The 15,462-nt window shown below is 32.9% G+C and overlaps 2 protein-coding genes and 1 pseudogene across 2 annotated transcripts in view; 2 read left to right on the top strand and 1 right to left on the bottom strand.

The window, feature by feature from the left end:
* Positions 1-5,392, bottom strand: part of LOC117982715 (proteasome-associated protein ECM29 homolog) — a 29,758-nt gene extending 24,366 nt beyond the window's left edge. The window contains exons 1-7 of the mRNA XM_034969093.2: positions 5,174-5,392; positions 4,975-5,093; positions 4,153-4,281; positions 3,475-3,593; positions 2,618-2,743; positions 1,552-1,663; positions 789-928 (exon numbers count right to left, since the gene is read on the bottom strand). Coding sequence (XP_034824984.1) covers positions 789-928; positions 1,552-1,663; positions 2,618-2,743; positions 3,475-3,593; positions 4,153-4,281; positions 4,975-5,093; positions 5,174-5,225 — 797 coding nt within the window. The 5' untranslated portion in view covers positions 5,226-5,392. The remainder of the gene's footprint in view (positions 1-788; positions 929-1,551; positions 1,664-2,617; positions 2,744-3,474; positions 3,594-4,152; positions 4,282-4,974; positions 5,094-5,173) is intronic.
* Positions 5,393-6,240: 848 nt separating this feature from the next.
* LOC117982202 (myb-like protein X) lies at positions 6,241-9,552 on the top strand. Its single transcript, XM_069498520.1, has 2 exons — positions 6,241-6,314; positions 6,667-9,552. The coding sequence occupies exon 2, from the start codon at positions 6,670-6,672 to the stop codon at positions 9,331-9,333; it is 2,664 nt and encodes an 887-aa protein (XP_069354621.1). The 5' UTR covers positions 6,241-6,314; positions 6,667-6,669; the 3' UTR covers positions 9,334-9,552.
* A 2,305-nt stretch (positions 9,553-11,857) lies between these two features.
* LOC138402389 (myb-like protein X) lies at positions 11,858-15,193 on the top strand (annotated as a pseudogene).
* Positions 15,194-15,462: the final 269 nt, after the last annotated feature.

The raw sequence follows: 15,462 nt of genomic DNA, 5'->3' as shown, positions 1-15,462 counted from the left end.
ACATAAATATTAGAAAATGTATGGCAAGCAGGGGCATTACTAAGCCAACATTTTCCTGCGTCGCTCCCTCAATTTTGAGGATCTCTCGCTGTCGTCGATGGTTTTATAGGCAACAAAATAAGGACTTCTCTTTTTATTTATTTAATTTTATTTTATTTATTATAGGAAAATCAACAGCGAAATAATACAATAAGTTTCTTAAATGCTAATTACAGAAGTATGGCCAATTATAGATTTTCTCGAAAAATTAACAATATATAAGAGTGAGTTAAAATTATTTCATACAGAGGAACAAAAAAAAAAAAAATAACAATTATTGGCTAAGTACATGACATTATATCAAAACTAAGTGTATGAAGGAAATAAAAACATAGTATCCTTGGAAGCCTAGATTAAAAAGGAAAAAAAAAAACAAGTAAGTTATGAAACAAATATAAAGTGTGTGTGTGTGTGTGAGTCGTGTGTGTGTGTTCAGTGTATGTGTAGCGTTAATTACGCGTCCATGTATGTGAAGTTAAGTATGTTACGTTTAAATAAAATAAAGTAAAATAGTTATTAGTGAAATTGTGAAATGTGTCGCTTATATGTCTTTTTAGAATAGCGGAAAAGGTCAATATCGGAATAATGTTTGTTATAGGTGCGTGTCATTCTAGTAATAGCAGAGTTTTGGGAGTAATTTTTCCTTTTAAAAGGCACACGGAGTAGTGATGTATGACGAGTACGTTTGGGGGGTGCAACTAATTTAATTTTGGATAAAAGATTCGGACTATCAATTTTACTTTGCTTACCTGTTGACTCTGATTAACGGGCTATTAGCGTGATTTGCGATGCTGAACCGGGAATCTGCCGCCGCTACGATCAGCGGTAGAAGAATGTCGCTCGAGTTAAATATATCTTTACTTATGAAGTTAACGATTGACAACTTCATCTAAAATGTAGAAAAACAGGATATAAGGCACAGTGTATACATAATATGTGATACCTCGTAGCACAGATATTATCTAAATATATAAAACGAAAAGGTGACTGACTGACTGACTGATCTATCAACGCACAGCTCAAGCTACTGGGCGGATCAGGCTGAAATTTGGTATGCGGGTAGCTATTATGACGTAGACATCCGCTAAGAAAGGGTTTTTGATAATTCAACATTTTGATTATTTAGTGAGTTAGACACTAATAGCACAGTTCACGAGTTAGGGACCTTGTAACAAAACGTACAGACTCCGACGTCACTGGCAGGTGTCTTTACCTATAACGCTAGGTAGCTTATAAATCGCCTATTTTTCTTTGATTTCACGTCACCCATAGTCTTATATTTGACATAATATCGTCGATTCAGGATCGAACCAAGAGTTCCCTCACACGTTCATTCTGCTAATAGGCCTATTATTATCCTATTTTGTGTTTAGAGTACCTAATTAAATAGCAAACTTGCCGCTGAGGCTGTGCAATATTCTTAAGGAATGTTCCATAAAAATTAGACGGCAAAAAATCCGAAAGATCTTTTTATTTACATATTAAAAGAGTCAACAACTGGTAGATACATACCTCTTCAAGTTGGTTAGGATTAATTTTATGTTTCTCTACAATCCTCTTGTATGATTTTAGACTCATACCAGGAGGTACTTGAAAGTCGCTTTCGCCTGCATTGGGTAGAGCTCTAGGGATGAAAGGAGTATTTTAAAATATATTTAATGATAATATGACCACTTTGTTAAATCTAGATTCTACTACTACAGAAGGATTAGAATTAACTTTTATTGTTTAGAAAGTAACCTTAGAACTCTACATTATTTAGGTACTGATTTTTCTAGTGGGATACATTTGGGGTGGGGTGTACAAGTACCCCACATAGGGTTGAGGGTTGAAGTATGACCCTTATGACCAACATTCCCATGCGCACATCTAAATAGTACATTTGTCGCTGCGTGATGGACTGATTAAAAAAGTGTGACAGTAAAGTAAAACATGCATACACTATCCTGTGTATATAAAAGAGACAAACATATAATACGTAAAATTTATTGGATGGGAACTGTGAAATGAGGGCGATCACAATAGATCTGCAATGGTTAACATGATACAGGGTCTGATAAGAGCCTTGCACAACTGCCAATCATCAAGAAGAAGAAATTTAACAATATGAGGTGCTACTGCTCCCCATGTAGGATTCTAAAGGGTCTGATAAGAGCCCTGCACAACTGCCAATCATCAAGAAGAAGAAACTTAACAATATGAGGTGCTACTGCTCCCCATGTAGGATTCTAAAGGGTCTGATAAGAGCCCTGCACAACTGCCAATCATCAAGAAGAAGAAACTTAACAATATGAGGTGCTACTGCTCCCCATGTAGGATTCTAAAGGGTCTGATAAGAGCCCTGCACAACTGCCAATCATCAAGAAGAAGAAACTTAACAATATGAGGTGGATTCCTCCCCATGTAGGATTCTAACTTCAAAGATTTCCATGGAGTGCTAAAGGAGCCTGCCCTGGTTGTAGGCAATTTCAGGAAAATTTGTTACACAAATTAGTGAAGTGTTCTAGGGTTAGTGTCACAATACAGTAGTTAATTCACATGAGATTCAAAATATTGTTTTCTTATTAACTTGACTCACCTATATGGTAAAAGGAGCACATCAGTTGCAAACTTTAAAATCAATGCAGACACTTTTGGCTTCTCTTTTAAATTAAGACTTTGCTCCTTAATATCACCAAGCAATGGCATCACTAACATTAGAATACTGAAATAAATGTCAACAAATTAAAAATTAGCAAATTCTTCAAGGTAAGCGTATATTTGTTTATATACATTTGTTACAGCTTTATATGAACTGGATAAGATTGATCTGTATTTAGTTATACATATGAAACTGCTTGCACAATTTGTAGTTTTGTCTGTGCTGGTTATTAGGTTTATATTTTGGAAAGTGCAGTGTTCACCTAGAGTCTAGACAATTAGACAATGAACTTTATTTGTTCCAATTGCGACCTTTACCATAGACAATAGCATAACATTGTTTACTGCACAGTTAGAACTTTGATGACAATGTAGATAGAATAATAGGTAGATGTAAGTACTGTATAACCGCGTATGAGATAGCGATAGCACGACGTAACAATGAATAACACGACAACTATTACCATTGTTTAGTAATCAATATTTGTATTAACCGATCAACAATATTTGTATTAAACGTTTTTTATGTGAAAACAAGTAAATAACTCATGAGAAATACAATTACGCCACGAATTCTCAAAGTTTGTTTTGCAACTTCTTGTATGTATTCTTGAAAAAAACCAGTTACACGATAAGGGACAAAAAATAGGTTAGCTGCGTCTCTGTTTATCACATTAGTAACTTTATCAGTATTATTATCAGTACAGTCCAAGAACTGTGTGGTCAGTTAGAGGAGATAGAGAAAAAAACAGAAGAAAATCGTTTTACTAGGTAAAACAAGTATCAGTTATTTACCTATCCTGGTGTGCCTGTGGTTTATTCTCAATTGCTTCAAGCAACATTGGAGTTAAATTCATTTGGTGCTCCCGTGGAAGTCTTGGGAAACCCATAGTTATGTATATAATGGTAAAATTCTGTAATAAACAATGCAATTTTTATTTATCATTTGGGACTTCAGTTCATATTGCCATTATGACAAAGGAGCACATTTGATTATACTCAGATCTTTTATCTAAATTAAGAGATCTAAAAATAGTGATATCCTTATCATATGTTTACTAGAGAAAAGGATAGGAAACTTTTGGAGTAAAGACATCCATACTAATATTATAAATGCGAAAGTGTGTCTGTCTGTCGGTCTGCTAGCCTTTTACTGCCCAATCGTTCAACCGATTTTGACGAAATTCGGTACAGAGATAGCTTGAATCCCGGGGAAGGACGTAGGCTACTTTTTATACGTTTTTTTTTTTTTTAAAGAATATTAGCCATGTTAAATGACTAATATTCCCCTTTCCTCTCCAACTAAGCGTCAAGCTTGTGATAGGAGTAGGTATGACAATTAAAATCCCAAGAAATTAAAGAGATCCCATGGGACTTTAAAAACCTAAATCCACACGGACGAAGTTGCGGGCGTCATCTAGTTTTTATATAATCAATTGAGACCAATCATATATAGTTAAGTGATATACTTACAATAATAAAACTATTGGCTGCTGGATCTTTATAAAGCTGAAGAAGTGTTTCAACAGGAAGCTGCACGTCGTTACGGCATTTAACCCTCTTGTTAACATGAACCAAGAGTTCCATCACCTTAGTACGAATCTACAAAAACAAAAATTCTTTGCATTAATTTGCAATTTCAATTTTAGCAAAAACATTTATGTAATTAATCCATACTAATATTATAAATGCGAAAGTGTGTCTGTCTGTCTGCTAGCTTTTCAGGGCCTATCCGTTCAACCGATTTTGATGAAATTTGGTAGGTACAGAGATAGCTTGCATCCTGGGGAAGGACATAGGCTACTTTTTATCCCAGAAAATCAAAGAGTTCCCACAGGGTTTTAAAAAACCTAAATTCACGTAGGCATCAGCTAGTAATTATATAATCCAGCAATATACATAATTATTATTTATGACTATCACTAACAATTGTTGAGTATCTGTGCACAAGCACAGAATAAGCTTATAATATTAAAATTATCAGATCAACTAGCTCATGCCAGCACTTCATCTGTGTGGATTTAGGATAAAATTCCTAGGGAAACTCTTTGATTTTCCAGGATAAAAGTAGCACATGTCACTCTCCAGGTCTTTTACTATATCCATGCAAAGAAATACATCAATTAGTTACTCTGTTGCTGCTTTATTGAAGGGCTAACAAACGAGAATTACTTTTGTGGTATTAAGTACATTTAATGAAAAATTTGACATCAATCACTGGTACATAATATAACACCAATATTTTGTGTTGATATAAATGGAACTCTATACAAATACTTGCAAAACAACACACACCTGCTCATGAGGAGAAGATAATTTTAGTATAACGGGAGGCAGAAACCTACTAAGGCAGCTCTCAAGTTGATCATCCGAGTCGGCATTTCCAAGCCGTAAGAAAACTCGATCCAATAAAACTGCAACAAACAGCCGGCAAAGTTGTAAAAGTTATTGACTTCGACATGTTGTACGTGCGAAATTAGCGCGCCTTACTTACGTGAATCATTGGAACAATCGTTATCACTTTCTGTTACGTCCATTTCAGACATTTTTTACCATTTGTACACTGGTGTTTACAAGATATATAATTTCTTTTAAAATCAAAATTACTAAACACAGCAAGAATCAAGATTTTAGAATGTTTAAGACCGCTTTTGCTGGCTTTTGCCTTTTAGACCACTTTTAGACAGTCAAATAATTCCGTTGTACACAATCTCTAAACCATAGAGTAAAGTAATACACTGGAAATAGAGAGCCTTCTCGTAACTTTTTAATGTCACCCATACTCCTAATGCGAACTTAGCGCCATCTGTTAGTTGGCAATCTACAACTATAACTGTGTAGTATACATACCTATACCTACATATATATATACCTCCCATACCTATAGATAATAGGTGGTAGGTACCTCCTACGTGCATTATATAGGTAATCCAAAACCACATAGACCTTTAACTTTTCAGTGTTTTATTGTTTCTAACTATTATTTTAACAATAATCATTAATTTAGAAACAGAATGAAACGCTGAAAAGTCAAAATTCTATGTGGTTTTGGTTTATCTATTTAATGCACGCAGTGTAACAGGACCACCTATTTATTAAAACCGTAATTATAGGTTTATTGGAATAACAACACTGATTGTGGTTTACTTTTTATTTTTATAATGTTTATGTTTACTATAATATGTTTGTGCACAAATTTTAATTTCATCATCCCCATCATATGATATTTTGCCACACAAAATTCGGTTAATTGAGCGGCACCAACTGTAGACTGTCACATTTATCACAAGATCTTCGAATAATGTTCGAAGACCTTCCTTGTGAATATGACAGTCGAATATATTATTATCATTTACAAATACCGTCAAATCTGGCAACTTTGCCAAGGGTTACTGACTTTACCACCAGCAGAGTGCTTATGAAAATCCTTTAATACCACAGACCACGTATATTTTCTAGTGTTGTGACTAATTTTAGGGAAAAATACGATTATCATTTGGCAACACTATTTTGAATAAGGCAACACCAATGCAGCCATTTTTTACTAGTTCGTATTCAAAATTCGTCACACACATAACCTTAAAACTCAGTGCTCAAGAACTTTTAATATTTTCGATTGTAAACATCAGATCTGGGTACGTAAGTTTTTGATTATTGTTATTGTTTATTGTAAGGAATGGATTGATTACCCTGTAAATGCCGTAGTGTTTGAATTATGCCTCATAATTTTATTGGTAAAGTTACTAGACCATGCCGGCCAATATGAGAGGGCAACTTTGCCATATTTTGTAACGGCCTAGGGTTGACACAAACAAAAAGTAAAAATTTCATTTTTGATAAGACACTTTTTAAACCTTTACGTGCTAGTTTAACTTATGTACCTAGTGAACCTATTCCATAGGACCTCACTCTCTCATAATAAGTATTAATACAAACACAAGGATATTAGCAGTTGTAGATTAATATTTATTTTTATTTATTTTTTAGGAAATGATTCGTCATAGTCGCCGAAAACTAGGATCGAGAAACTATAAAAACTACACCCAGGAAATGCTAGACTTAGCAGTAGATCTTGTAAAAAAAAAGAATATAACTTCATTGGAAGCTGAAAAAAGATTTCTTATACCTCGACGTACGATAGAGAATAAAGTGAAGGGACTCCATATGAAATCTCCAGGTGCTCAGTTGCGCCTGAGTGACTCCGAGGAAAAGGACATCGTGGATGTTTTGATAGCCGCTGCCGATTTTGGTTCCCCATTATCACGACTAGATCTACGCATAGTGATATTTGAATATCTGAATAAAAATCGTCGCTCTTGCCTATTTTCCGGTAAAATACCAGGTAAATGGTGGGTTAGACATTTTTTAAGAAGACACAAGGATGCACTGACGGAGCGAGCAGTTCAAAACATTAAGAAAGCACGAGCAGAGAAAACTGTAGTTGAATTTACAAATTATTTCAGTAATCTTGAAGGCACACTAATAAACGTCCCTCCACAAAATATCTTGAATTACGACGAAACTAACTTGTCCGACAATCCGGGTTCAACAAAATGTATTTTCAAACGCAAAATTAAATATCCCGAAAGAATATTAAATCACTCAAAAGGCAATATTTCAATAATGTTTGCAGCGAGTGCAGATGGGTCTTTATTACCTCTTTACACAGTATACAAATCCGAACATTTGTGGTCTGCATGGTGCGTCGGAGGGCCACCAGAAGCCAGATTTAATAGAACCAAGTCAGGTTGGTTCGATGCTACAGTTTTTGAAGATTGGTTCAGGTGTGTCGTCATTCCATGGGCTACTAAGTTTGATGGACCCAAAGTTATTATTGGCGACAATTTGTCGAGCCATCTGAATGTGACTATTTTAAGACTTTGCGAAAAGCACGATATACGATTTGCTTTTTTACCAGCGAACAGTACCCATATAACACAGCCATTAGACGTAGCCTATTTTGGACCTCTAAAAAAAATCTGGCGAAGAATCTTAACAGACTATAAAATAAAAAATCCATCCGAGGCTCAAATAAATAAAACTCACTTTCCTATATTGCTGAAGGAGTTACTGGCAGAAATCCAAACGTGTAATAAAGATAACATTAAATCAGGTTTTAAGGCCACGGGCATCGTTCCATTTAACCCTCAAAAAGTCCTTAGGAAACTGCCAGATTATGAAGAAGAAATAAAATACAAAATAGACACAGCACTTCTTGATTTTTTGAAAAAAACCAAAGCCCCAGATCCCCTTAAGAAAACAACAGCGAACAAAAAAATGAAATTAGAACCCGGATGCTCCATTTCATCTCAAGATGCAGAAAAACTTATGTGTGGAACAAAAACAAGACAAAAAACAGCAACTAAAAAGTCAAATGAACCAAAAACTAATGAAAAACATGTAACAATTTTATCAGATGTTCGATTTTTACCAGAAAACCAAGCTTATATTGATGTGAAACAATGTAGCTCACTCGATTTAAAAAGAATTGATGCAAAATCTAAGCTCTCTCTGAAAAAGAAGGAAACGGAAAATATAAATCCGTATGAAAATCCAGTACCATCTACTTCCGGGACCTGTAATGTGGTCAAAAGGAAAATTCCAAAAAGAAAACAAACTCAAACAAAAAAACCAAAAGATAATAATTATGATAGTGACGAGGAAAATGAAGATAATTATTCACTACGAGATACCTCAGATGAAGAAATCATTATGTCTGAAGATGAAGACATAGCTTTATGTACCATTTTAAAACACAGTAAAAAATATGAGACTGATTATCATATTAGTACAACATTGCCAGATATAGGTGATATGGAACTTTCTTTTGATGTAGAAACTGAAAAGGAAAAATTTCAAGAATTTTATATTGATGAAATTGAACAGTATGAAAACAAAGAGACTGATTTACTTGAAATACAGAATGATCATTTGAAGATAGATGAAACTAATATAGAAAACAAAAAGACTGATAAAGATAAAAAGAAACAAGGTATATTATTGAACATAGAAGAAGCAGAAATGAATCTAAATGAAAAAACTAAAACAATTGATAACTCAGATATGGACGAAATTAAAACAATAGAAAATGAAAATTCAAATGAACGAAAAGAAGAAGGAAGTGTGATCTTGGAAATGAACGAAATTGGAATAAAGGAAAAGACTGATAATGAAAGTGAGAACCTGAATATGGACCAATTTAAAATAAAAGAAAAAACTTATGATCAGGACAGTAAATATATGGATGTGAACTTTGTTTCAGAAGATAAAATAGCTGAAAATCTTGATCTGTGCAAAAATGAAAAGACTGATAATAATAATCATAAAGAAGAAGGTGTCATCTCAGAAATATACGAAAATGAAAATCAAAACTCAATTTATGAAGAACAAAGAAGCGTTTTAGTTAGATACTATATCCGCAATAACTGGAAATATTTTGTAGGATTCATAGAAAAAGTAGATGTACAACAAAGAGAAACATATTATTCAATAAATTTTTTAAAAACTGTTAAAAAGCCCAATTTAAGATTTATCGTTTGCAAAAGAGATCGTGATGTCGTACCGTCTTCATCTATTGTTAAAGCTGTTAAGTTACATTCGGTGAAGGAAAACCGCGAATACTTCATTGAGGAATGCGATGATCATTATTTCTAAGGTTTTTTATTTACGGTTTAGAATTTATCATTTGATTTGTTTTTTTTTTACAATTTTTTTAGAATTTTGTGTGTTTTAGAAAATGAAGGAAAATATTGAAATTCTTTTGAAGCCACCACCTCACAAAGACAATAAAGGATTTTTAGGTCCATACGCTAACATGTAAACAGTAATTATTTAGTTATACTGGTGTTTAACGCTAAAAGTGGCAATTTTTTGCTATAATTACCAATATTATTAAACAGTTACTATTTAAATTTAAGCGTATGGCCAAAAAATCCTTTATTGTCTTCACGAGGTCGTGGCCTTGGCAGAATTTAAATTTTTTCCGTCATTTTCCAGCTATGACTTTTTTTAATAAGTGGCACTAGTGAGCGTGCAGGATTCTCTTAACGCTGTTTTTCAATAGCCAGATAACTGTTATTGAATAATAACAGTTATCTGGCGATTGAAAAACAGTAATAAAACAATAACATTTTAATTCGTGTAATTAATGCCTTAACTGTTAAATAAAGGGTCAGATAATATTTTTTAGATCTTTTAGAATCTTTCAGATTCATAACTGACCGTTTATTTGACATTTAAATTAGACAAATTAAAATCTTGCTGTCTGTCGAATAAAATTTATCTAGTAATCGTTAAAAAATGCCCTAAAGTAAAAAAACATAAAGTTAAATACTACTACACACACAGTGTAGTAGTATTTAACTTTTACACACTACAGTTTATTTATTTATTTTGATAATAATGTTATTAAAGAGTTTTTCATGATTCGTTTTTGATAATATTTTTAATTATATGTTTCTCTTGAGTACTTATGTTTATGTACCTGATTACTCGTATGTTACAAATTCAATAAATACTTACATAAATATTTTTTTCAATTGTGTCAACCCTGACCACATTCACTGACTTTCTATGAAATTTTCTTAAATGGGTGATCAACTTTGCCACTCCCTCTGTGGTTTATTTCATAATAAACATATCTTGAGGATCAAATGCCTAAACTATTGTATCGTTACTATTTAATATTCTGTACTAATATTGTAAACACAACGTACAAATTTTTAGAAAGCAAAATCGAATAGGCAATGTTGCCATATGGTATAGGTATCTTTGCCAGTTTTGTTTTCGATATTGATAATCTTGATACACGTATTTTTTTAAAAAATCAATTTTATTTATACACTCTGATATATATATACTGTCTGTCGCAACATTCATATTTTAATGGTTCATAAAGCGTTCTGGTTCAAAATGCACTACGACTTGTCAACACTTGTGTAAAGTGGCAAAGTTGCCAGATTTGACGGTACATTAAATGTTTTGATATTTTGCTTTACATTTTTTATGTTTAAATTTTTCTTTAAAACATTAGTAGTGTTAGCGACATTGCTTTGCCTACAGTTGAATTTAAAAAAAGAATTACGAGGAGATGTAAAAATGGCGGCCATAAGAGCCGGAGCTATTGATTTGAAGCAGGGAAAATTAGAATTTATAATTATGTCTTGAAGAAGTTAATAGTTTAGAACTAAGATTGAAGTTTATTAAGTATTGTCTAAATGGAATAAAGTCAGTTCCTATAGTTGAGGATATTTTTATTAGTTCCGAAGTGAAGATTACTCATCGCCCACAATTTTGTGAGTATTTGTATTCGTTTATTATGTAGGTACTTTGAGAGTGTTAAATTGAGTTTTAATTGATTCTGTCTTGACTAAAATGCAGAACATACCTAAATATTATAATATTTATCATAATTTATATTTCAAAATATTTTAAGTTGTAGTAGGTATGCATAGTTCGATTCGTTCCTCGAAAAGGCAAAGGTCGTAGACCATACAGCCTGGTAAGTCGTAGGTGACTATTAAACGTAGATACTTAGAGTAATAAAGATAGATGCAGGAACGTTTGTTTTCTCATTCGCACTAAAAAGAGAGCACAGATAAAGTTACTAATGTGATAAATAGAGACGCAGCTAACCTATTTTTGTCCTTTATCGTGTAACTGGGTTTTTTTTTTTCAAGAATACATACAACTTACATACAAGAAGTTGCAAAACAAACTTTGAGAATTCGTGGCGTAATTGTATTTCTCATGAGTTATTTACTTGTTTTCACATAAAAAAACGTTTAATACCGTCAAATCTGGCAACTTTGCCAAGGGTTACTGACTTTACCAACAGCAGAGTGCTTATGAAAATCCTTTAATACCACAGACCACGTATATTTTCTAGTGTTGTTACTAATTTTAGGGAAAAATACGATTATCATTTGGCAACACTATTTTGAATAAGGCAACACCAATGCAGCCATTTTTTACTAGTTCGTATTCAAAATTCGTCACACACATAACCTTAAAACTCAGTGCTCAAGAACTTTTAATATTTTCGATTGTAAACATCAGATCTGGGTACGTAAGTTTTTGATTATTGTTATTGTTTATTGTAAGGAATGGATTGATTACCCTGTAAATGCCGTAGTGTTTGAATTATGCCTCATAATTTTATTGGTAAAGTTACTAGACCATGCCGGCCAATATGAGAGGGCAACTTTGCCATATTTTGTAACGGCCTAGGGTTGACACAAACAAAAAGTAAAAATTTCATTTTTGATAAGACACTTTTTAAACCTTTACGTGCTAGTTTAACTTATGTACCTAGTGAACCTATTCCATAGGACCTCACTCTCTCATAATAAGTATTAATACAAACACAAGGATATTAGCAGTTGTAGATTAATATTTATTTTTATTTATTTTTTAGGAAATGATTCGTCATAGTCGCCGAAACTAGGATCGAGAAACTATAAAAACTACACCCAGGAAATGCTAGACTTAGCAGTAGATCTTGTAAAAAAAAAGAATATAACTTCATTGGAAGCTGAAAAAAGATTTCTTATACCTCGACGTACGATAGAGAATAAAGTGAAGGGACTCCATATGAAATCTCCAGGTGCTCAGTTGCGCCTGAGTGACTCCGAGGAAAAGGACATCGTGGATGTTTTGATAGCCGCTGCCGATTTTGGTTCCCCATTATCACGACTAGATCTACGCATAGTGATATTTGAATATCTGAATAAAAATCGTCGCTCTTGCCTATTTTCCGGTAAAATACCAGGTAAATGGTGGGTTAGACATTTTTTAAGAAGACACAAGGATGCACTGACGGAGCGAGCAGTTCAAAACATTAAGAAAGCACGAGCAGAGAAAACTATAGTTGAATTTACAAATTATTTCAGTAATCTTGAAGGCACACTAATAAACGTCCCTCCACAAAATATCTTGAATTACGACGAAACTAACTTGTCCGACAATCCGGGTTCAACAAAATGTATTTTCAAACGCAAAATTAAATATCCCGAAAGAATATTAAATCACTCAAAAGGCAATATTTCAATAATGTTTGCAGCGAATGCAGATGGGTCTTTATTACCTCTTTACACAGTATACAAATCCGAACATTTGTGGTCTGCATGGTGCGTCGGAGGGCCACCAGAAGCCAGATTTAATAGAACCAAGTCAGGTTGGTTCGATGCTACAGTTTTTGAAGATTGGTTCAGGTGTGTCGTCATTCCATGGGCTACTAAGTTTGATGGACCCAAAGTTATTATTGGCGACAATTTGTCGAGCCATCTGAATGTGACTATTTTAAGACTTTGCGAAAAGCACGATATACGATTTGCTTTTTTACCAGCGAACAGTACCCATATAACACAGCCATTAGACGTAGCCTATTTTGGACCTCTAAAAAAAATCTGGCGAAGAATCTTAACAGACTATAAAATAAAAAATCCATCCGAGGCTCAAATAAATAAAACTCACTTTCCTATATTGCTGAAGGAGTTACTGGCAGAAATCCAAACGTGTAATAAAGATAACATTAAATCAGGTTTTAAGGCCACGGGCATCGTTCCATTTAACCCTCAAAAAGTCCTTAGGAAACTGCCAGATTATGAAGAAGAAATAAAATACAAAATAGACACAGCACTTCTTGATTTTTTGAAAAAAACCAAAGCCCCAGATCCCCTTAAGAAAACAACAGCGAACAAAAAAATGAAATTAGAACCCGGATGCTCCATTTCATCTCAAGATGCAGAAAAACTTATGTGTGGAACAAAAACAAGACAAAAAACAGCAACTAAAAAGTCAAATGAACCAAAAACTAATGAAAAACATGTAACAATTTTATCAGATGTTCGATTTTTACCAGAAAACCAAGCTTATATTGATGTGAAACAATGTAGCTCACTCGATTTAAAAGAATTGATGCAAAATCTAAGCTCTCTCTGAAAAAGAAGGAAACGGAAAATATAAATCCGTATGAAAATCCAGTACCATCTACTTCCGGGACCTGTAATGTGGTCAAAAGGAAAATTCCAAAAAGAAAACAAACTCAAACAAAAAAACCAAAAGATAATAATTATGATAGTGACGAGGAAAATGAAGATAATTATTCACTACGAGATACCTCAGATGAAGAAATCATTATGTCTGAAGATGAAGACATAGCTTTATGTACCATTTTAAAACACAGTAAAAAATATGAGACTGATTATCATATTAGTACAACATTGCCAGATATAGGTGATATGGAACTTTCTTTTGATGTAGAAACTGAAAAGGAAAAATTTCAAGAATTTTATATTGATGAAATTGAACAGTATGAAAACAAAGAGACTGATTTACTTGAAATACAGAATGATCATTTGAAGATAGATGAAACTAATATAGAAAACAAAAAGACTGATAAAGATAAAAAGAAACAAGGTATATTATTGAACATAGAAGAAGCAGAAATGAATCTAAATGAAAAAACTAAAACAATTGATAACTCAGATATGGACGAAATTAAAACAATAGAAAATGAAAATTCAAATGAACGAAAAGAAGAAGGAAGTGTGATCTTGGAAATGAACGAAATTGGAATAAAGGAAAAGACTGATAATGAAAGTGAGAACCTGAATATGGACCAATTTAAAATAAAAGAAAAAACTTATGATCAGGACAGTAAATATATGGATGTGAACTTTGTTTCAGAAGATAAAATAGCTGAAAATCTTGATCTGTGCAAAAATGAAAAGACTGATAATAATAATCATAAAGAAGAAGGTGTCATCTCAGAAATATACGAAAATGAAAATCAAAACTCAATTTATGAAGAACAAAGAAGCGTTTTAGTTAGATACTATATCCGCAATAACTGGAAATATTTTGTAGGATTCATAGAAAAAGTAGATGTACAACAAAGAGAAACATATTATTCAATAAATTTTTTAAAAACTGTTAAAAAGCCCAATTTAAGATTTATCGTTTGCAAAAGAGATCGTGATGTCGTACCGTCTTCATCTATTGTTAAAGCTGTTAAGTTACATTCGGTGAAGGAAAACCGCGAATACTTCATTGAGGAATGCGATGATCATTATTTCTAAGGTTTTTTATTTACGGTTTAGAATTTATCATTTGATTTGTTTTTTTTTTACAATTTTTTTAGAATTTTGTGTGTTTTAGAAAATGAAGGAAAATATTGAAATTCTTTTGAAGCCACCACCTCACAAAGACAATAAAGGATTTTTAGGTCCATACGCTAACATGTAAACAGTAATTATTTAGTTATACTGGTGTTTAACGCTAAAAGTGGCCATTTTTTGCTATAATTACCAATATTATTAAACAGTTACTATTTAAATTTAAGCGTATGGCCAAAAAATCCTTTATTGTCTTCACGAGGTCGTGGCCTTGGCAGAATTTAAATTTTTTCCGTCATTTTCCAGCTATGACTTTTTTTAATTAGTGGCACTAGTGAGCGTGCAGGATTCTCTTAACGCTGTTTTTCAATAGCCAGATAACTGTTATTGAATAATAACAGTTATCTGGCGATTGAAAAACAGTAATAAAACAATAACATTTTAATTCGTGTAATTAATGCCTTAACTGTTAAATAAAGGGTCAGATAATATTTTTTAGATCTTTTAGAATCTTTCAGATTCATAACTGACCGTTTATTTGACATTTAAATTAGACAAATTAAAATCTTGCTGTCTGTCGAATAAAATTTATCTAGTAATCGTTAAAAAATGCCCTAAAGTAAAAAAACATAAAGTTAAATACTACTACACACACAGTGTAGTAGTA

Source organism: Maniola hyperantus, chromosome 5, assembly GCF_902806685.2.
Source record: "Maniola hyperantus chromosome 5, iAphHyp1.2, whole genome shotgun sequence".
Lineage (NCBI taxonomy): Eukaryota > Metazoa > Arthropoda > Insecta > Lepidoptera > Nymphalidae > Maniola > Maniola hyperantus.
The sequence above is the reverse complement of the archived record's forward strand: the minus strand, read 5'-3'. Positions and strand labels throughout refer to the sequence as shown.